The sequence below is a fragment of the Macroventuria anomochaeta genome (genome assembly GCF_010093625.1).
Source record: "Macroventuria anomochaeta strain CBS 525.71 unplaced genomic scaffold BU25scaffold_6, whole genome shotgun sequence".
Taxonomy (NCBI): Eukaryota; Fungi; Ascomycota; class Dothideomycetes; order Pleosporales; family Didymellaceae; genus Macroventuria; species Macroventuria anomochaeta.
Genome location: NW_022985367.1, coordinates 471,185 through 489,258, shown reverse-complemented (window position 1 = coordinate 489,258; position 18,074 = coordinate 471,185). Strand labels below are relative to the sequence as shown.

Below are 18,074 nucleotides of genomic sequence, written 5' to 3'. Positions count from 1 at the left end.
TTGTCAAGTCAAGGAAGGAAGAGAGCAACAAGGGTCCTTCGAGTCGGGACCCACATGTGGGTCGAACTCTTGGCGTCTGCTCTCCACAGAAATTTGTTGCGGACTTCCGCAAGCCCTCTTGCAGCAACTTCAAACCGAAGCAACTAGCCGTGAAGATGGGTCTCGCACAGCAGAAGAAGTACGACACAAACACTCTGCAGACTTCAACAACTCGACAAATACTAACAGTTAGCTAGTCGCTCCAAGATCTCCAATGACCCTCAGAACACTCACTGGGCGAACAACACCGAGCGGTTCGGTCACAAGATTTTGGCTGCACAAGGATGGAAAACTGGCGACACCCTCGGCGCCAAAGACGCTGCCCACGAAGCGCACTACACGCAAGCGTCGCAGTCGCACATTCGCGTTTTCCTGAAGGATGATAATTTAGGTCTGGGCGCAAAACGTGGAAGTGAGCGCGCAGAGAACTTTGGTCTTGCAGGTCTAGAGAGTATTCTGGGACGTCTGAACGGCAGGGAAGAAGAAGTCAAAAAAGAAGAGGCCAGGCGTGAGGAGGTTGAGAAGAGGGCGTATGTGTACAGGAAATTTGGCTCGATGAACTTTATCAGTGGTGGCTTCCTTGTCGGCGACAAGTTAGTTCCCAGGGCAGAAGTCAAGCTAGAGCCAACGAAACCCAAGATCAAGGAGGAGCCGGACAGCGACGATGGCACAAGCAAGAAGCGCAAGCGAGAGGTGGCTGATGCTACTGAAGAAGACTCAAGCGAGCAGAAGTTGAAGCGCAAGAAGAAGAGCATGGACCTGCGCGAGGAGGCAGACAAGCAAGACAAGAAGATCAAAAAAGAGAAGAAGGACAAGAAGGACAGGAAGGATAAGAAGGACAAATCCAGCAAGAAGGTCAAGAAGGAGAAGGTTTCATCTGACCCCGAACCGATGTCTGACGATGCGCCCACGCCTGCGTCCGATCCCGAACCCCTCACAGACAAGGCGAGACGGAAGGCCGAAAAGAAAGCTCGTAAAGAAGAGAAGAAGCTTAAGAAGGCTCTCAAGAGAGCTGCAAAGGAAGCCAAGAAGGCCAAGGGCAGTGCCGACGACTCCAGCTCAGAAAGCGACGACGACGATACCACACCAAGCTCCTCAGTACCAGCGACCGGCACATCTACACCCAGCTTTGTACCACGAGGTGTGCAGACAGCCAGACATAGGCACATCATGATGAAGAAGCGCGCTAGCATGGATCCGCAGGCACTGAAAGAGGTATGCGAAAACACTTACGATAGACGCTGCTTCATAGTACTAACATGTATCCCCAGATTTTCATGATCAAGACTCCAGTAGCATAGTCAACCGGACATTGTTACTTCCACGTGCATAGCGAGGCGTTTGGGACATCTGTTGTTAGTATGAGCATTAGGGAGCCGTTGTTCGTTGCACATGGGTAGATTAGACGATTAAAAACAGCTGTTTGACCCTTTTTGATTGAACATCTACTCACATCTGGTTGTTTAAACATACGATTTAGACTCATGAAGGAAGCCTGGAGGTGGTGGATGGGCACATCGTACGCAATAGTACTTGCGTTGCAGTCGAGGCTGTGTCATCCGGTGCGCTCCGCCTTTGACGGCAGTACAGAACGCGTCTACACTACGTCTACGAGGAAGAAGTCTCCAGATGCGCAATTATTGTGAGATTCCAAGGTGGATTGCCAATCTAAAAACAACGCTTTTGGTGGTTTGCCGTGGTTCGGTGTCGGCGTCTTTAACCAGGAAGGTTCAGAGTCAAAGACGCCTTTACTATTGTTGCTACAACCCTAGAATCCAAAGGGCTGGCCTTGCGTCTCTTTGAGCTGCAGCTCGTGTGCGCAGCGATCAGCTGTACAGTGACGACGCTATGTGGCAGTGAAATGTCTTGGTAATCGGAAGCAGCCCTATGGCGACCGAGGAAATAGCCAGGGTTGTGGAGTCTCCCCGGTCGTTACCGAGCGTTCCTGCATGGCGGCTTGGAGCGTCAGTTGATCAAGGCAAGGCTAGCGCGCCATTAGGATCGTCTATGTAATGAATCTCGAGGTTACCCAGCGCTCAACGCCTCCTGAAGAAAGCGTGTCGACGCATTCTGCCCCACACAAATACACTCCTTGCAATACACGGGCATGGCAGTCAACGGCAGTGTTCGTAGAGCCAACTTCGTCTCGCCTCGTGAGTCTTGGGTGCACAACAGTCCTGAAGTCATGGCTAAACTTGGACCGCAGTCACACACCAACAGCGCTCAGCGTCACAATCTACTCAAATACCTGAACACTCGCCCGCCAACTCTGCGCGCGCACAATTGACCTCCAAGATGCCTTCGGTCATACCCTCAACAACAAATGTCGCGCCCGCTCTGAAGAGGAAGCAGTCATCGCCGATGATGCCTCCCTTCATGGTGTCTGCGCCTGGAAAGGTCATTGTGTATGGAGAGCACGCTGTAGTGCATGGCAAGGTACACCAGATGCCATACTGATATTGGAACGCCAAGCTAACAGTGTATAGGCTGCGATCGCTGCTGCCATCTCGCTCCGCTCATACTTGCACGTCTCGTTCCTTTCAAAGTCGAACCGAACCGTTAAGCTGCGCTTTCCCGATATACAGATGGAACACACATGGAACATCGACGAGCTGCCTTGGGACGCATTCTCCAAAGCAGGGAAGAAGAAGTACTATTACGACCTTGTCACAGCATTGGACCCTGACCTCCTGGCCGCTATACAACCCTTCATTGATGAGGTGTCGCCGAAAGCTCCCGAATCGATACGCAAGATACAGCATGCCTCCGCTTGCTCCTTCTTGTACCTCTTCCTTTCGCTAGCTTCGAGGAAGACACCACCATGCGTGTACACACTACGCTCAACAATACCAATAGGGGCCGGGTTAGGCAGTAGCGCTAGTATTTCCGTCTGCTTGAGCGCCGCGCTACTCATGCAAATCCGCGCCTTGAGCGGACCTCACCAAGACCAGCCTCCGCAAGAGTGCGAACTGAACATTGAGCGCATCAATCGCTGGGCCTTTGTTGGAGAGATGTGTATTCACGGCAACCCGTCTGGTATCGACAACACAGTTTCGTCAGGCGGAAAGGCAGTCTTATACCAGAGGATGGGAGAGGGCAAGCCACCTCGCGTCGAACCTCTTCATAACTTCCCAGAGCTTCCATTGCTCCTGGTCAACACACGACAGTCTAGGAGTACAGCCACCGAGGTCGCAAAGGTTGGGACCTTGAGGACATTGCACCCGGCCCTTGCAGAGAACATTCTCGAGTCGATTGGCATGGTCACCGAGTCCGCTCACCAGCTCCTCACATCACCAGATTTCGACCCCACATCTCACACCGCCCTCAAACATCTTGGCGAGCTTGTGACTATAAATCACGGCTTGCTCGTCTCGCTCGGCGTTTCACACCCCAAACTTGAGCGTGTTCGCGAACTCATCGACCATACCGGCATCGGCTGGACAAAGCTTACCGGCGCTGGCGGCGGAGGCTGCGCCATATCGATCATCAAGCCAAAGCCACCAGCGCTCACCAACGGCCACAGCAACGGCACTCACGAACTCTCCTCTGACGAATCAGATAACTCTTCCGAAGCCGATTGTAGCGCGTCGATAATCTCAAATGGCACAAAGCTCAAGCACAAGATCTTGGATTCTCTTCAAGTCAAGCTTGAAAATGAAGGATTTGAGAAGTTTGAGACTACGCTCGCTGGCGACGGTGTCGGAATCCTGTGGCCGGCCGTACTACACAACGGCAATGAAGAGGAAGGTGGAGAAGAGATCGACCAAGAGAAGTTCCTAATGGCTGAAGGAACCGTTGGGATAGAGAGGCTAGTAGGTGTAGCGGGTCCTCGAAGAAAGCTCGCGAAAGACGTTCGTGAGGGCTGGAAATTCTGGAGGCCATGGGTTACGCACGAGGAATAAGCTGAAAAGCCACCTTATAGTAGGAAGATCAGCATTTGTTCATTCGCCTACCTAACATTCGATTCGAACCCGCCTTTTTGGTACGCATGTTGTATGGTACAGCAGGGACTACCGTGGAAAAGAAGGATGCAAGATTTTGGACGCAAGTCATCTTTTTGCCAGCAAGCTGTTGGTTCTTTTCGCGGTTCTGTACAGTTATGTTGCATATACTTTTGTCAATATCTAATACCATTCTCATGACCCAAGATCGCTGCTTCTCTTGAACGAACACAATCTACTCTGAGGAAGTCGCCGCCGACTCAACTGAAATACGACACTCTCCATACAAGCACAATAAGTTCAAGACAGAACGAAAAAGGTTGAATCAACAAATTCACTGGTCGTCGCATTCCAAGTTCACATGTCGGGGCAGCCATCAGACATGATTGGGCAGCAGGCAATTTTCACCCAGACCGGAACCGAGCTGGTCTTTCGCGTGAGCCCAAACAGCCGCGAACTTCTTTCGTGATTTCAAGACAATCCACTTCTTCCACCTTCTCCTCCCGCACTTTACGCGCATACGCCAAGCCTTACTCGTGAGCCTCTTACCGCACTCGACGACCGTCTTCGCGCCTACACACCCCGCTACAATCATGGCTCCTGGAAAGTGGGGTACGTCATACTCTGATTTTGTGCGCCTCAGATCATGACTGCGCGTTGCCCCCACGAACACCATGGCTGATCAGCTCAACTACAGATGATGAGGAGTCCGGCTCCGACTCTGGCTCTCCTGCCCCTATCATCGCCCGCCGTGGCAAGTTTGACGATGAGGAAGAAGATGATGTGCGTCAGGCCTTGCCCCGCGCCAGCACAACTTGTGCCCCGCCATGCATAAGAAAAAATATACTGATGTACAACACAGGTCCTAGATGCATGGGACGACGCCGAAGATTCCGAAGTCGAGCGCGAGAAGGCGAAGAAGGCCGCCGAGGCAAAGGCAAAGGCTGAGGCCGAAGCAAAGGCGAACCACAAGAGCAAGGCACAGCGCATCGAGGAGCACAGGCAAGCGGCTCTGCGCCGGCGACAGATGGAGGAGGACTACGAGTCGGAGGAGGAGACCGAGGAGGAGCGCCGCCAGAGGCTGCGACAAGCCGAGCAGGATGGCTCACGCGCCCAAGCCGAGGAGCTCTTTGGCGAACTCAGCGTTGGCAAGTCCAAGACCGCAAAGGCTGTCACCATCTCCGACGACAACGACCCTACCAAGTCCGTCGACCTTAGCGCTCTCTCCATCTTCAACCCCAACACGAAGGACCAGTTCACCAAGCTGCGCGAGACCCTCACACCGCTCCTTGCCAATAACTCCAAGAAGGGGCAATACTCGCTGTTCTTGCAGGAATTCTGCAAGGGCATCGCGAGGGATTTGCCTAGTGACCAGATCAAGAAAATCGCCTCTGGTCTGACCACATTGAGCAACGAGAAGATGAAGGAAGAGAAGGCTGCTGAGAAGGGAGGAAAGAAGACCAAGGCGGCGAAGACCAAGACAAGCTTGAACGCTGCAAGGGACGTTGGCCGTAGTGCTGATACATCGACATACGACAACGATGATTTTGGCGAGTAAGTACAGACGCATGCAAGATGAATGCTCTAACACTAACGATACTGTAGTGATGACTTCATGTGAGGGGATTACTTCTCCCAAGCTAAGACACGATCCTCTGCTACTCCTCTTCCCGCTTCAACACCACAGCCGGGCAGTCACCGAGTCCGCTTTCACGCTTCGCACCTGGCTGTAGCGGTCTGGCAGCCACTTCACGATTCCCATTTCTGCTTCGTTGGCTTTTCTAGGGCGGAGATGGCATAGTTTGCATGCATAGCGTAAGATGGATATGGAGTGATGGCCAAAATTTGATAGACGTTGCTGATGAATACATATATTTCACGATCTATTACTTTACTTGTTCTCAAGACTCATTTCTTGTCAGTTCTGAGGTTCCATACACCACGACAAATCGGGCTCGAATTTCCCATGGGATATTCTTGGATGGCTCAGCAAATCTAATCTTCCGTGTGACGATGACGCCAAGTGGTGTAGCGAGGTAATCGTCAAGTACACTCTGTAGACTCACACGTTTTTACACGAGGCAGCTATTCTTGTCACTCAGCTACGGCTGCTCTTGCGCACGATGTTGTCAATATAGGGCTGAAGTGATTTCAAAATCGCCATGGAAAGCAAGAACTGGCAATTCGGACCTTCTATGGCTAACGTAGAAGCTTTGAAGGTCTCGATAAGCCGCTGGAAGGGCGGATGGCTTGTATTCACGACCGAAGTGCAGTGGAAACTTCAGCAAATCAAAGCGACGCCGGTGTCGGGCCTTTTCTGCTGTCATGGCTGATGCAACGCTGTGAGCAGCGCAAGTCAGCATGTTAGTATGATAGCAAAGCACTCAGGGAATCAGTTGCTGAAGGTCATCGTAAAAGGAAGCAAGATGATCGGCGAGTAGAGGTGTGTGGTCTTTACCCCACACTTCAGAACGTGCTTGCCATGTCGGAAGGATGCCGTAGCAGGCGTCTAGAGCGAATGCGGCGCGTTTATCGCAGCTCTATTCCCCACCTCGTGTTAAGCCTCCAAGCTCACGATGCAGGAGCTGGCAGCCTTTCGCAGACCAAACAACATTGCGCCAACGTCCAAAACGCCTCGTTCGAGCAAGGACTACTACTACATGCGCCGCGTTGTCGTATGGCGCGCTACACATGCAAGAGTTGATCGTAGTATCCGGGAAGCTCGTTGACACCCCCCGCTCCACCAGTGCACTCAGCTTGAGGCTCCAGCTCAGTGCATGGCAATCTTCCAGCTGCCATAAAACACCTCGTACCCAGAACCCTGGGACATCATCGCCACTTGATCTGCACTTGCCCGTTACAGATTGACCCACCGCTTCCCAATTCGCGCAAAATGCCTCGCCCAAAGAAGCCCGGTGTCGAACCGAAGAAGAGATCGCGCAACGGCTGCTGGCAAGTTGATGCATGCCCGTTACACTCACCTACACTAACCTCTTACGTAGGCCCTGTAAAGCGCGCAAAGTCAAATGGTGACTATTACTTATTCAATGTGTGATACGACTGGTAATGACCATTGTACAGTGGAGAGGAAAAGCCGAACTGTTTGAACTGTGAACGTCAAGGCGAGCCATGCGATTACAACATCAGACTCAACTGGGGTGGACGCATGAAGCGTGAGCCAGCAAACACGGGTTCAGGAGCATCGAGCACGGGATCTGGCAATCCTTACACGTCGACTTTCTCATTTGGGGATGATGCATCGTCCTGGTATCCGCCAACCCCAGAGGCATCAGTGCTGCCAAATACCGCAAATCGGCATGCTCGTTCATTGTCAAGGAATTCTCCTCCTCGATCAAGGCCCACTGCCGTCGATCCTGAGTTAGTCAGACTAAGTCAGTCGGGATCACATCAATTTGGAAGTAGTCCCGGTCATCAGCAAGGTCACTTCACCCAGAATGTAACTGGACTGCCCGCATCGGCACCTTTCCACCAGACACAATTCCAGACACAAATCGAGTTCCCATCATCGGCCGGCCCTGCCTTTGAGAGCTTCGCATACAGCAATGTCGGGTTCACTTCTGTTAGTGTGGAAGCACCTCTTTCTCCACCATCGATGCCTCCGCCGAGTGGGTCAGCAGACTCGATGTACAAGCGCCACAAATCGAATCATTCGGCAGACTCACCTGCGACGACCCTCTCTGATGCATACTCTCCAAACACAGGTCCGCCTACACCCTACAATCCCGTTGCTACGATGCCGTTGACCCCGAACTCTTCAGTAGGCTCGGAAGATCCAAGCGTGCGTTCTTCAGCGAATCATCAAAGTCCAACACATCCTCCTCCAGACATATTCCGATTATCAGTGCAGTCTCTGGTCAACAACACACATGACAGCAGATTGCAAGAGTACGACTCCGAAGGCGAACCTAGACAAAGATATCCAGTCATGGACTCTGTCTCCACGACATACGGATACGACATGGGCCTACCAGACTTCGACACACCCAGAAATAAAGATCACTCTGCGATAGCTATCTTCAGCCCGGAGATCGGCACTGTGGAACTCAACGACGATTTTCCTTTTGCAGATGCAGAACCTCGCACGAGAGACATGGCTTTCGGTAAAGGTGGCTACTATGTCAAACCAGTCCAGATACGAATACCAAAGTCACTGGAGCCACTACCTCCAATACTCATGGAGAACAAGATGAACCTTCTCTACTTCCACCACTTCATCAACCACACAGCACGCATCCTCGTGCCCCACGATTGCGAAAAGAACCCCTTTCGCCAGATTCTACCAGAGAGTAAGCACATGCTCAATTACCTGAGACGCACCATCGCTGATACCTACAGTGGCTGTACGCGACGAAAACATCATGAACCTCTTGCTAGCCTATAGCGCTTCACATCGTGCCCGCATGCTCAACCAGCCGGAGCCTTCCAACCGGATCGCTGTCTGGGTCCAAGACGTCTTCCCTAAACTGCGCCAATCGCTCACAGAAAACCCCAACCACATCTCAAACAACACCCTAGCCGCCGTAATCATGATGGCAAGCCTCGAAATCATCGCCTCCAACACCTTCGAGGTCCCCATCTCCTGGCAAAGCCACCTCCAAATGGCACGCCAATTGGTCATGGCGCGCGGCGGTCCGCAAGGCGTAAACCGACAAGACCGCGTCGCCTACTTCCTGTCGCGCTGGTTCGCATACCTCGATGTCCTGGGCTCGCTCAGCGGCAACAAAACAGACACGCCGCTGGGCTCGTTCTACTGGTCTTCTGAAAACGCGTCCGCAGACGAGGCATTCGAGATCGATTGCCTGATGGGCTTTACAAATCGCTGCGTCGGCAGTCTGGCCAGGATCTCGGAACTCGCAAAACTGTGCGAACCGCTGCGCATCGATGAGGATGGCAATATTAAAGAGGACTGGCACCCGAGCCCGGAGATTTATGCACAGGCAATGCATATTCGGCATGAGCTTGAAGAAGGCCTGTCGGATCAGTATATCCACAATGGATGTAATCACCGCAGCGATTCTACTGCTGAGTCAGACGGCGCGTGGGATGCGACCGAGATCTATGCTACGAACGAGATGTTCCACTGGGGTGGGCTTGTGCATCTTTACCGCCGTGTGCTGGGCAAGCCGGCTACGGACCCGGAAGTGCAGAATGCGATCTGCAAGATTGTGGAGTTGTTGTATAAGGTGGGAAGAGGGAGTTCGGCGGAGGCGTGTTTGCTGTTTCCAATGTTTGTGGCTGGGTGTGATGCCCAGGATGAAGGGCAGAGGGAGAAGATTATGGATCGGTTGAGGGGCGTGGAGGGGTTTGGGATGACGCAAGTGAGTACTCCGATGTTACTTCCAACGACATGCTTATGCTAATTTATCCGTAGATTGACAGAGCGAGATGCCTCATGCAACAGGTCTGGGAGACTGGAAAGCCATGGGAGTCACTTGTCAGTGGCGAGTTCTTTGGCTAATCGTCACGACTCTTCGTGACTAGAGCAAAAAGTGCAGCTTGATGTTATGCGCTTTGTGTGATGTTTCAAGATGATCGACGATTTTCTTCATATGCATCACTTCCGTAAAGGTCGAATACCCCAAGATAGACTGCACTTCGCAACGCTTTTGACAACGAGCCATTCTATTCGATATCATCTACCATTCGTATTCTGTTTTCCATCGCGTGACACGAAATGGTCTAATCGTGTCTAATCGTGAGTTCTCGAGTTCTCGATCTTAGTGACCAGGATATCGCAAGCGCCAGCCTCGGTCAACTTGTCCATAACAATAGCAATCTGCTTCCTCTGCACCATAACCGAGATGGCGACCCAGCCGCTCTCCTCCAGCGAAGTGACGGTCGGCGCGCGGTTTCCGGGCGTGATCTGCTTCGCGATATCGAGCTTCGAGCGCTCGATGTTGTACTGGCAGAGGACATACTTTTGCGCGGCTACAAACGTACATTAGTATTCCTACTAAGCATAGGGAGGATCGAAGAGGAGAGCTTACTAATGACACCCTTTATCCTAGCTGTGATCAGATCGACAAGCTTGGGATCTGAGGGGTGCTTCGACTTGATCAAAATAGCGCTGGACGATACAACTGTAGAAATAGCCTTCAAGCCCGCAGCGCGCATCGTCTCCCCAGACTCGACAAGATCGACAATACCATCTGCCACACCGAGCGCGCATGCGGCCTCGACACTGCCACCAACGTACTTGATGTTAGTCTTCAGCTTTGCATCCTTTGCATCGCCGTTGGTTGTGCCGCTCTGCTCAGCCTCCAGCTTCCTGAAGTACTGCTCCGCAAGATTCGTGAAAGACGTAACCACGTTCCTGCCAATCAGGTCTTCTGGCTTGGACAGGTCGCCCTTCTGGGGTACTTGGACTTGGAGACTGCATTTTCCGAAGTCGAGGTCGAGGACTTCGACGACGCCGGTTGTAGCTGTGGGGGGAACGGCGCATTCATGCTCTTCGACTTGGTCGCGGCCGGTGATTCCGAGGTCGACGCGGCCTTCACCGACGAATGTAGGGATGTCGGCGGCGGGCAGGAAGACGAGCGCGAGAGGGAGGTTCTTGACGAGTGCGATGTCGAGGCGCGAGTGGCGGTGGAATTGAATGTCTGAGCCGTGGAGGAGGTCGAGGCAGACTTGGTGGAGACGGCCCTCTGTTGTCGTAATTAGATATGTCGAGCGGTTGAGGCGTAGATGGACTTACTCTTGGGTACCGCGAAGAGCAATCGGTCGTTCAGACTGTTGCCCAGTGTGTCAGTCATAAATGGCAAGCTTCGACTGCCCTGTCGCGCTCTCTGCATAATATACTCCATTTCATTCGCGTCATTGGCTCCATTCAGGTGAGGCATCTTTTGACGTTGTACAGGAAGGAAAGAGGAAGCGGAGTAGAAGCACGTACGAGTTGACTAGATCCATGTTGTTTATACCTAGCACGCAATCCAAGGTATGGGGTGTTGCAAACAATGGTGCGATAGGCGGTAGGCGACAGGCCGGTAGTTAGACTTGAGTGTTTTGCGCGCGGGCTGAGACCGGGTGCCTACGTAGGAAGGTCTAATTGGATGCTGCTGCGTCTGGCGGAGGACGGAGATATACGCGTGCTGCAGGTGTATGTGGGTGTAAGTGGGTGGATGTGGGTAGATGTGTCTTTTAGTAGTGTACAACTTTTGCGATGACTGCCGTCTTGCCTATCGCGCCCGCAGGTGAGTCAAGAGGGGTTGGAATTCTGCACGTGGAATGATTCAATGGCTACTGGATACTAGGAAGACCCTTCTACGGTATCTAATGTTCACTAGAGAAGTTACGCTTTCAAGATTGTACTCTTCATCATGTCTAACAAAGAATTGCTGGACGGACCTCCGAAGTACGGCTTCGTTTTTTGATGGATGACGTCCAATCACCAATCGATAACACATGCAGCGCGGGGCAGCCCAGACCGCGTTCCTGACGGGCTAAGCGAGGCTGTGAGATCTTTGGCGTCCCTCAACACCAAGTCCATGAACGTGCTCGACTGGATGGAGTCAAATCAGTGTTACGAAAGTACCTTGAGATGAATCGACCCTCATCACACCTTCGGCCTCGCATGATTGCCACGTAAACATCGTGATCTTATTGTTGTACGAACTCGTAAGTACAGCTTTTTTAAGAGCACTTAACAAATGCTTTACCTACAGGCACGCAGCGTTCTCGCATTGCAGAAGGTACGTGATAAGTACGCGTTATTCGGAAGACCAGAGTCTTTGACACTTTGCGATCGTGCTTGTATCGTTTTGTGTGTCGATTCTCTAGGTTGTAGTACGAAGAGGAGACGGGGAACGTGTCTGAATCAAGTAGATTGTGTCAAAGACACATGGGTTAGCTTTATTCTGAGCAAGTCTACTGTGCTTTCTATATGCACAAGTCGTATCATACAATGGTCGTACACCTTGCTGGGAGGATAGGCCTTCTACAAGGCCTTCTCGGCCTCATCAATGAGCCTCTCGACCTGGAATCCTGCATCACCAGTCGTGAACTGCTTGAGTAGCTCTCCTCTCCCCTTACCTTCCTCGCTCTGCACGTAGAATTTCTGCATGCACATGACCAGCCATCTTGCCTCATCCACGCTGATTCCCCTGTTCTCGATGACAAGTCCTTGGCCGAGGACCAGGTTGTGGCTGTTCGACAGCTCTTGATGAAATGTGATGGTCGTGTGCGGGCTGGCGAACTCGCCCCGTAGCTTAAACTCAGCGAGAGATGTAAACAGTAATGTTGTTGTGTCCTTATGCGGGTGAGCGAACTGGAGGTAGTGCAGCTCCGCGGCTTGCTGTGTCTGGCCGGTGGCTTGTTCGCCTTCTTGGTGCTCGACGGGGATCTCTCGCGGCACAGGGAGCACGAATGCAGGGTGTTGCTTGGCGGTCTGGAGTAGCGAGGAAAATATATTCGCAGGGACGGCAAAGTGTATGCTCTGTGGGTTCGAAGCGTGGCGTAGCCTCCAGAGCGTCTCGACCTCTTTGTTAGGCAGTGTGCTGATCTTGGAGACATTGAGGAAGGACTCAAGCGTCTTGACGCCTGGTGGTGGCGCATTAGGGTCTCGTGGCTGCGGTGGGGGAGGCGGTGATGGCCATGGCGATGACGCTGCAGTGGATGCAGACGGCGACGCACTCGATAAGGATGAAGGCGAAGGTGGTGGTGTCAAAGGTCCTGTCGCGCCCGGAACGACAGCTGCCTTCCTCAGTTCCTCAATCTTCTCTTTGTGCTTCTCCTTCAACTCGGCGATGTCCTTCACTCCCTCCTTCTTTGCCTTGGAGGCGAGCTTGTCCTTGTACTTCGACAATATTCTCTCCTCGGTACCGTGAGTCGCAAGGAAGCGAACATCCTGAACTTGAGCCCAACGGCGTTGACAGAATCGTGGGTTTGACAAAGGCTGACGGAATGCGTTCCGTAGGGTTGGCATACGGAGCGCCATGGTTGTAGTTGGTGTTGTCGACGATGACGGAGCTTGAAACTGCATCTCGAAATGCTACCGCCGCAGATGCCCGTGGACTCCTATTGGCTGGTCAAATGCAGGGACCGGCAGGACGATCACTACTACTTCAGGCCACGGCATTGAACCGAGTCAACTTCGGAGATGAACAACCCTCAACAGATTGGGAACGAATCGATGCTGCTAACTGGAGAGTGATTCCAAGTCGAAGAGGTCAGAGTCTACCAGGTGCTTTAGGTAGCTCACGTTGTGTGGAACGAATGCCATCCTGTTCGAACATCGTTACTAACCGTAGATGCGCATCATGAAGCTGGCTCATATCCCGTCACGATTCCTTGACTGGAAGAGGTCTTGAAAGATCGTACATGATTTCTATGCCAGTGGATGCTTGCGTGCGTGAGTCCATCTCGTTATTGCCCGTCTAGACAACCGTATTCGTCATGTGGCTTGGAGCTCGAAATAGGTAGACATGCATGAAGGGACACATTGCCGGGTGACGCACATAGAGATGCAAGCAATACTTCTGCCTGCTCCAGGGCGTCGAGTCTGACGAGGCACAAGATGTATATTGTGGCTTTGTGAGCAGGCAACGGCCGTGCGAGTCTGAACAAGTGCTTTGTTCATGTCTCACCATCCAACGTTCCTGCGTGACAAGCTGTAGCGTGGTCTGGTGTCCCGCGCTGCGCCTGCCTGTGATCGACGCGCACAAAGACGCTTGATCGCAACCCGACGTCTGGCTTAGTCTCTGTGAATGTTCCCCGAATAGCGCGCTTCGTGTTTTGGCTACGCACGCATCATCACCGTATAGCGTTACCCAGCAACATACTTTGAGCCCTCAGCTCCTAGGTAAACCCCGCCCGCGCAGCGCCCGCAAGCCATAGCGTCGACATCCCCTCCGCGCGCCGGGCAACCCCATATTAATTAAGCGTACGGTCCTGGACCTCGATAGATACCCGAATCTCGAGAAGATCCGTCTCCCTTTCTTGGGCCAGGCATGCAGTTCCGTCTGTCTACCTCTATCTGCGCGCCTTGAGTACCCATTTGCGACTCTACATACAGTGCTTCGAGTCCACCTTGGCTGCACGTTGTTATTTGGACCCTTGAGACCATGGGTCAGGTCGCCAGCAGAGCAGGAGAGGGCGAGTCGCTGTACTTGCGCGACCAAACTAGATGTGGGCAATTACCCTGATCGACCAGCTTGCGAATGCGCTGCTAACACGCTCAAGTCTCGATCGCTGCCTGTAACATCACCAACGCACGCGGTCGCACGCTCCTGAACATTACGCCGAATGCCTTCCCCGCAACGAGATACAGCCCGAAGAGAGAGCTTGGGGACGAGAGTGTCATAGAGTACATACAGGTACGAGTTTCACAAGCTTCTGGGCAACATGTGATGCTGAACATTGTTGTATAGGATCCAGACGCACCACCAAACACCGACGGACCGCCATTCTTCCTTATTCGCTTACCAAACGACGAAGAGCTTACGTTCAACTTCACATTTATACTCCGCCAGCAACTAGCGGTACCTTCGAGTTACAATGCCAGCAGCGCGCCAAGCACTGTCGCGCCGACTGGGTTGATTGATACATTCATAAATGGCTTGACATTTGTGTTTGCGTCAAGTTCCAGAGAACTTGACAATCTGGTCACGCGGGAGTTTCACGCCAACCCCAACCTCCACAAGAATCCGCAGGTCGAACTTGTCGGGGATTATACCACGGGCGGGAGCCCCTCGGTTTCGTTTCAGTGGGCTTGGAAGTTCTCTCCTCCCAAGACAAATGAGTGTCGAGGTGGAGGGTGGCGCACCAGCTGTAGTGTTCGTATACAATGTCTCTTCAATTCCAACACCCACTGACAGCATGAAGTTTGTAGAGTACGATCAGCGGGCGCATAGGTTGGAGACCTTGGCCAACTTTGCCTTCTGGGTACAAAGTATGTCCCTAGCATTTGCTATTCGAACACAGAGAACTGACCTGGTTAGATACAGCGAAGGCCCTTCAGAGTCCCAAAACCACAACTCCGCGACTAGAACTTGGTATTCCTCCGAGACTGCGTGTACCCTCAGCGCAATCGATAGACTCGCGAGTCAGCGACTCAGCAGATGAGAACCGGGAATGGGATAACATACCTCCGAGGTCTCCAATCTTTGAGGCAATACCTGAGAATGGATTGAGCTTGGTGCCAACGCAGGCCACAGCACTCACAAGCGCCTCAGTCAAGGTCGATGTTTTGCGGCCCGGGGAGGACCTGAGCCAAACGGACGATGGACCCTTATTCCGAGCGACCATGAAGTCGCTGGAGCAAAAAACCGGAAACATGCGCATGCGCTGGAAGAAGGTCCTGAAGCGAGCAGAGTCTGCAATGGAAGCGCAGGTGAACTGCAATAACGCCATGTCGGACCTCATGGATGCCCTAAAGGAGGCCTCCTCTTCAAACGCAAATGCTGTGCAGCCTGCAATCGATCATTACTTCGACAAGATCGCGAAAGATATCCTCGCATACGAACGGTCCAATGCCACCAACATTCAGAAGCTTATCATCGACCCAATATATAAGCTCTACAATATCGACATTAAGCAAGCGGAGACCAAGCGAAAAGACTTCGAAGAAGAGAGTAAGGACTACTACCAGTACCTCGGACGATATCTTGGACAACGGCAGGACTCCTTGAAAGAAAAGAAGCGGGCAGAAACAGACTCGAAGTACCAAGACAAGAGGCGGAAGTTTGAGCTGAAGCGGTTCGACTACTCTTCGTTTATGCAAGATTTGCACGGTGGACGCAAAGATCAGGAAGTGCTGTCACATCTTACAAGATATGCTGACACACAAGCCAACAACTTCCTCTCGACCGCAAAGATTATCGAGACCATGCTCCCCCAACTGGAGGCATTGAGCCAGGAAGTCAGAGAAGCAGACAAAGAGTTCCAGCTTCAAAGAACAGGAAGAGAAGAGAAGAGAAGAGCATTAGAAAAGGATAGCAAGTCGTTTGACGCACCTTCGTCACAGCAGGCTCCACCCATGGCAACTGCCAATGGTAGCGTTCCAAGGGCTCCATCAAGCGCAGACGGAGAGCTCCCTGGTCGAAAATCGAGCATAGCGCCTGTTTTCCAAAGCACAGTCAGCCCACCTCCTCTCCCAGCGTCAACGGGCAATCCTTTCGTAAGCTCTCCCCAGAGCCCTGAGGCAAGCAAAGCTACTCTGGCTGCTGTAACTCCTCAACCAGACAAGTTCAAAGGCATCAGAGACCTTGAAGACCGAGCTTGTGTAAGCGAGCTCACACCCGGTGCTCATCGCAAGGAAGGTCTGTTATGGGCTTTGAGTAGGCCAGGCAGCCATGTCGACCCTAAGGGTCTGAACAAGCAGGCCTGGCACAAGTGAGTTCTAGGGTGTGTCTGTTCCTGATGAAAAGCTAATGTTGTTAGGTTCTGGATTGTATTGGATCAAGGCAAACTTTCCGAATACACAAATTGGAAGCAGAGCCTTGAACTACACATGGATCCAATAGACCTGCGTATGGCCTCAGTTCGTGAAGCACGCAATGCAGATCGCCGATTCTGCTTTGAGGTCATCACCCCTCAGTTTACGCGCGTTTACCAGGCCACAAATGAGGACGATCTTAGATCATGGATATCTGCTGTCAACAACGCTCTACAGAGTGCAGTCGAATCTGCAGGAAGGAACGATCGTCCGTCAACTGATTCACTACCTGGCCAGACTCGTCGAGACATTGCATCGGTCTTGACAGGGAAGAGTCCTTCTTTGTCCAGCAATCGCAATAACTACAGTTCCAGAGCACCATCTCGGCACGCCACAGTCGGCGACAAGCCTGGTTACAGGCGCGAAGAGCCTGCAGGCGATGACGGCAAGCTCCTTAGGCAGGTGCGAGAAGCCGATGCCGGGAACAGAGTATGCGCGGATTGCGGTTCAGAAAGCAAGGCCGACTGGGTATCAATAAACCTTGGTATTGTAATCTGCATCGAGTGCAGTGGTATTCACCGTTCGTTGGGTACGCACATCACCAAGGTGCGGTCCTTGACGTTGGATGTAAACTCGTTCACGCCCGATATTATCGACATACTTCTGAAGATCGGCAATCGCGTCAGCAACATGATCTGGGAAGCGAGACTGGACCCATCGATCAAGCCAGGGCCGATGTCAACAAGGGAACAAAGACTACGATTCATCACCGCCAAATACTCGGATCGCGCATACGTTTCCCCTATTTCGCCTACTGTCTCACATTATGGAACTCCTGATGAGACGTTGCTTGCTTCGGTCAAGAAGAACGACATCCAGAATGTCTTGTACGCTCTCGCGTTACGAGCGAACCCCAACTCCCGAGATCGTTCACGGGGGACACATGCTGTGTTCCTCGCCCTCGCAGCGGCCGATCCTGCATCTCCCTCTGCATCTGCATCGCCTGCAACTTCCCCTGGTCGTGATGCACGACCACCAACACCTCAGCCAGTACGCAAACCTTTCCCTGTAGCTGAGCTGTTGTTGCAAAATGGCGCAGATCTACCGATAACAGCGGCACCCATCCCACTCAGCCCGTCTGCACGGCAATATCTTGACTTTAAAGCGGACCAGAAGGCAGGGAAACGTGTAGTGCCTGTAGTACCTGGAGGCCAGCCAAACCCCAGTGGTGATGTTCTCCCGGCACTCCCACATATCACAGCCGGCAATGGCAGTACTCCTTCCGAACGAGCGCGTGAGCGGGAGGCACGACTACAGAAACGCGTCTCTGCTAGTGGAAGGTTGGTGAAAAACACATTCCAGGATTTCGCTGAAGGTAAGCGCGGCTCGTAGGGCTAGCCGACGCTTACTCGTTTTGTTTGCTTCTAGTTTATACCTGCCCTGGGTGGCTTGCGGAATTGCTCGATGGGCGTCGACATGATGACAGCGATGTGTACATGACTGTTCGGCGACTGACGGCGTGTTGGAAAGCGGATCGATCTTGGATGACAGCTACTTTGCTTAGTGGGTTTTGGATAGCCTCGATAATGTCTACACACTGCAGCATCGCTTGTGAATGCCATCTCTTCAACCATGTCATTGCTTCATCTTTGACTGAAATTGTAGAGTCAGGAAAGATATTTGCCATGCTCCCTCAAACCTAC

General features: G+C 52.5%; 7 protein-coding genes across 7 annotated transcripts; 5 read left to right on the top strand and 2 right to left on the bottom strand.

Moving 5' to 3' along the window:
* The first annotated feature begins 17 nt into the window (after positions 1 to 17).
* On the top strand, positions 18 to 1,538 carry BU25DRAFT_247052 (uncharacterized protein). The gene is made up of 2 exons (XM_033701593.1): positions 18 to 178; positions 237 to 1,538. Exons 1-2 carry the CDS (start codon positions 156 to 158, stop codon positions 1,318 to 1,320), a joined length of 1,107 nt encoding a protein of 368 aa, XP_033564934.1. The 5' UTR covers positions 18 to 155; the 3' UTR covers positions 1,321 to 1,538.
* Positions 1,539 to 2,067: 529 nt separating this feature from the next.
* On the top strand, positions 2,068 to 3,941 carry BU25DRAFT_386866 (mevalonate kinase-like protein; the record flags this gene model as incomplete). Its single annotated transcript, XM_033704411.1, has 3 exons — positions 2,068 to 2,192; positions 2,246 to 2,475; positions 2,526 to 3,941. Exons 1-3 carry the CDS (start codon positions 2,147 to 2,149, stop codon positions 3,939 to 3,941), a joined length of 1,692 nt encoding a protein of 563 aa, XP_033564933.1. The 5' UTR covers positions 2,068 to 2,146.
* A 496-nt stretch (positions 3,942 to 4,437) lies between these two features.
* BU25DRAFT_408020 (translation initiation factor eIF3 subunit) lies at positions 4,438 to 5,863 on the top strand. Its single transcript, XM_033705703.1, has 4 exons — positions 4,438 to 4,592; positions 4,678 to 4,763; positions 4,843 to 5,534; positions 5,586 to 5,863. The coding sequence occupies exons 1-4, from the start codon at positions 4,574 to 4,576 to the stop codon at positions 5,599 to 5,601; spliced, it is 813 nt and encodes a 270-aa protein (XP_033564932.1). The 5' UTR covers positions 4,438 to 4,573; the 3' UTR covers positions 5,602 to 5,863.
* A 722-nt stretch (positions 5,864 to 6,585) lies between these two features.
* On the top strand, positions 6,586 to 9,581 carry BU25DRAFT_437962 (uncharacterized protein). The gene is made up of 5 exons (XM_033709038.1): positions 6,586 to 6,932; positions 6,983 to 7,009; positions 7,062 to 8,287; positions 8,337 to 9,319; positions 9,373 to 9,581. The coding sequence occupies exons 1-5, from the start codon at positions 6,874 to 6,876 to the stop codon at positions 9,457 to 9,459; spliced, it is 2,382 nt and encodes a 793-aa protein (XP_033564931.1). The 5' UTR covers positions 6,586 to 6,873; the 3' UTR covers positions 9,460 to 9,581.
* Positions 9,582 to 9,611: 30 nt separating this feature from the next.
* BU25DRAFT_488889 (HisG-domain-containing protein) lies at positions 9,612 to 10,975 on the bottom strand. Its single transcript, XM_033711381.1, has 3 exons — positions 10,696 to 10,975; positions 9,989 to 10,645; positions 9,612 to 9,929 (listed from the first exon to the last, which is right to left on the bottom strand). Exons 1-3 carry the CDS (start codon positions 10,838 to 10,840, stop codon positions 9,691 to 9,693), a joined length of 1,041 nt encoding a protein of 346 aa, XP_033564930.1. The 5' UTR covers positions 10,841 to 10,975; the 3' UTR covers positions 9,612 to 9,690.
* Positions 10,976 to 11,620: 645 nt separating this feature from the next.
* On the bottom strand, positions 11,621 to 13,313 carry BU25DRAFT_408016 (ATP11-domain-containing protein). The gene has a single exon (XM_033705702.1). The coding sequence runs from the start codon at positions 12,931 to 12,933 to the stop codon at positions 11,935 to 11,937; it is 999 nt and encodes a 332-aa protein (XP_033564929.1). The 5' UTR covers positions 12,934 to 13,313; the 3' UTR covers positions 11,621 to 11,934.
* Positions 13,314 to 13,865: 552 nt separating this feature from the next.
* On the top strand, positions 13,866 to 17,782 carry BU25DRAFT_246860 (ArfGap-domain-containing protein). Its single transcript, XM_033701589.1, has 6 exons — positions 13,866 to 14,123; positions 14,178 to 14,311; positions 14,366 to 14,770; positions 14,820 to 14,886; positions 14,936 to 16,328; positions 16,377 to 17,782. Exons 1-6 carry the CDS (start codon positions 14,060 to 14,062, stop codon positions 17,761 to 17,763), a joined length of 3,450 nt encoding a protein of 1,149 aa, XP_033564928.1. The 5' UTR covers positions 13,866 to 14,059; the 3' UTR covers positions 17,764 to 17,782.
* The last annotated feature ends 292 nt before the right edge of the window (positions 17,783 to 18,074 follow it).

What these genes read in the sequence shown, in the direction of transcription:
- BU25DRAFT_247052 (XM_033701593.1), top strand. Translation starts at nt 156, where the DNA reads ATGGGTCTCGCACAGCAGAAGAA. An exon ending in GGTCTCGCACAGCAGAAGAA is followed by an intron (nt 179 to 236) that starts GTACGACACAAA and finishes ACAGTTAGCTAG; the next exon opens with TCGCTCCAAGATCTCCAATG.
- BU25DRAFT_408020 (XM_033705703.1), top strand. An exon ending in ACGATGAGGAAGAAGATGAT is followed by an intron (nt 4,764 to 4,842) that starts GTGCGTCAGGCC and finishes TGTACAACACAG; the next exon opens with GTCCTAGATGCATGGGACGA.
- BU25DRAFT_437962 (XM_033709038.1), top strand. Translation starts at nt 6,874, where the DNA reads ATGCCTCGCCCAAAGAAGCCCGGTGTCGAACCGAAGAAGAGATCGCGC. An exon ending in AGATCGCGCAACGGCTGCTG is followed by an intron (nt 6,933 to 6,982) that starts GCAAGTTGATGC and finishes CCTCTTACGTAG; the next exon opens with GCCCTGTAAAGCGCGCAAAG. An exon ending in AAAGCGCGCAAAGTCAAATG is followed by an intron (nt 7,010 to 7,061) that starts GTGACTATTACT and finishes ACCATTGTACAG; the next exon opens with TGGAGAGGAAAAGCCGAACT.
- BU25DRAFT_488889 (XM_033711381.1), bottom strand. Translation starts at nt 10,840, where the DNA reads ATGCCTCACCTGAATGGAGCCAATGACGCGAATGAAATGGAGTATATT. An exon ending in GCTCTTCGCGGTACCCAAGA is followed by an intron (nt 10,646 to 10,695) that starts GTAAGTCCATCT and finishes TTACGACAACAG; the next exon opens with AGGGCCGTCTCCACCAAGTC. An exon ending in TAGGATAAAGGGTGTCATTA is followed by an intron (nt 9,930 to 9,988) that starts GTAAGCTCTCCT and finishes GTACGTTTGTAG; the next exon opens with CCGCGCAAAAGTATGTCCTC.
- BU25DRAFT_408016 (XM_033705702.1), bottom strand. Translation starts at nt 12,933, where the DNA reads ATGGCGCTCCGTATGCCAACCCTACGGAACGCATTCCGTCAGCCTTTG.
- BU25DRAFT_246860 (XM_033701589.1), top strand. Translation starts at nt 14,060, where the DNA reads ATGGGTCAGGTCGCCAGCAGAGCAGGAGAGGGCGAGTCGCTGTACTTG. An exon ending in GTGTCATAGAGTACATACAG is followed by an intron (nt 14,312 to 14,365) that starts GTACGAGTTTCA and finishes ATTGTTGTATAG; the next exon opens with GATCCAGACGCACCACCAAA. An exon ending in CTTTGCCTTCTGGGTACAAA is followed by an intron (nt 14,887 to 14,935) that starts GTATGTCCCTAG and finishes TGACCTGGTTAG; the next exon opens with ATACAGCGAAGGCCCTTCAG.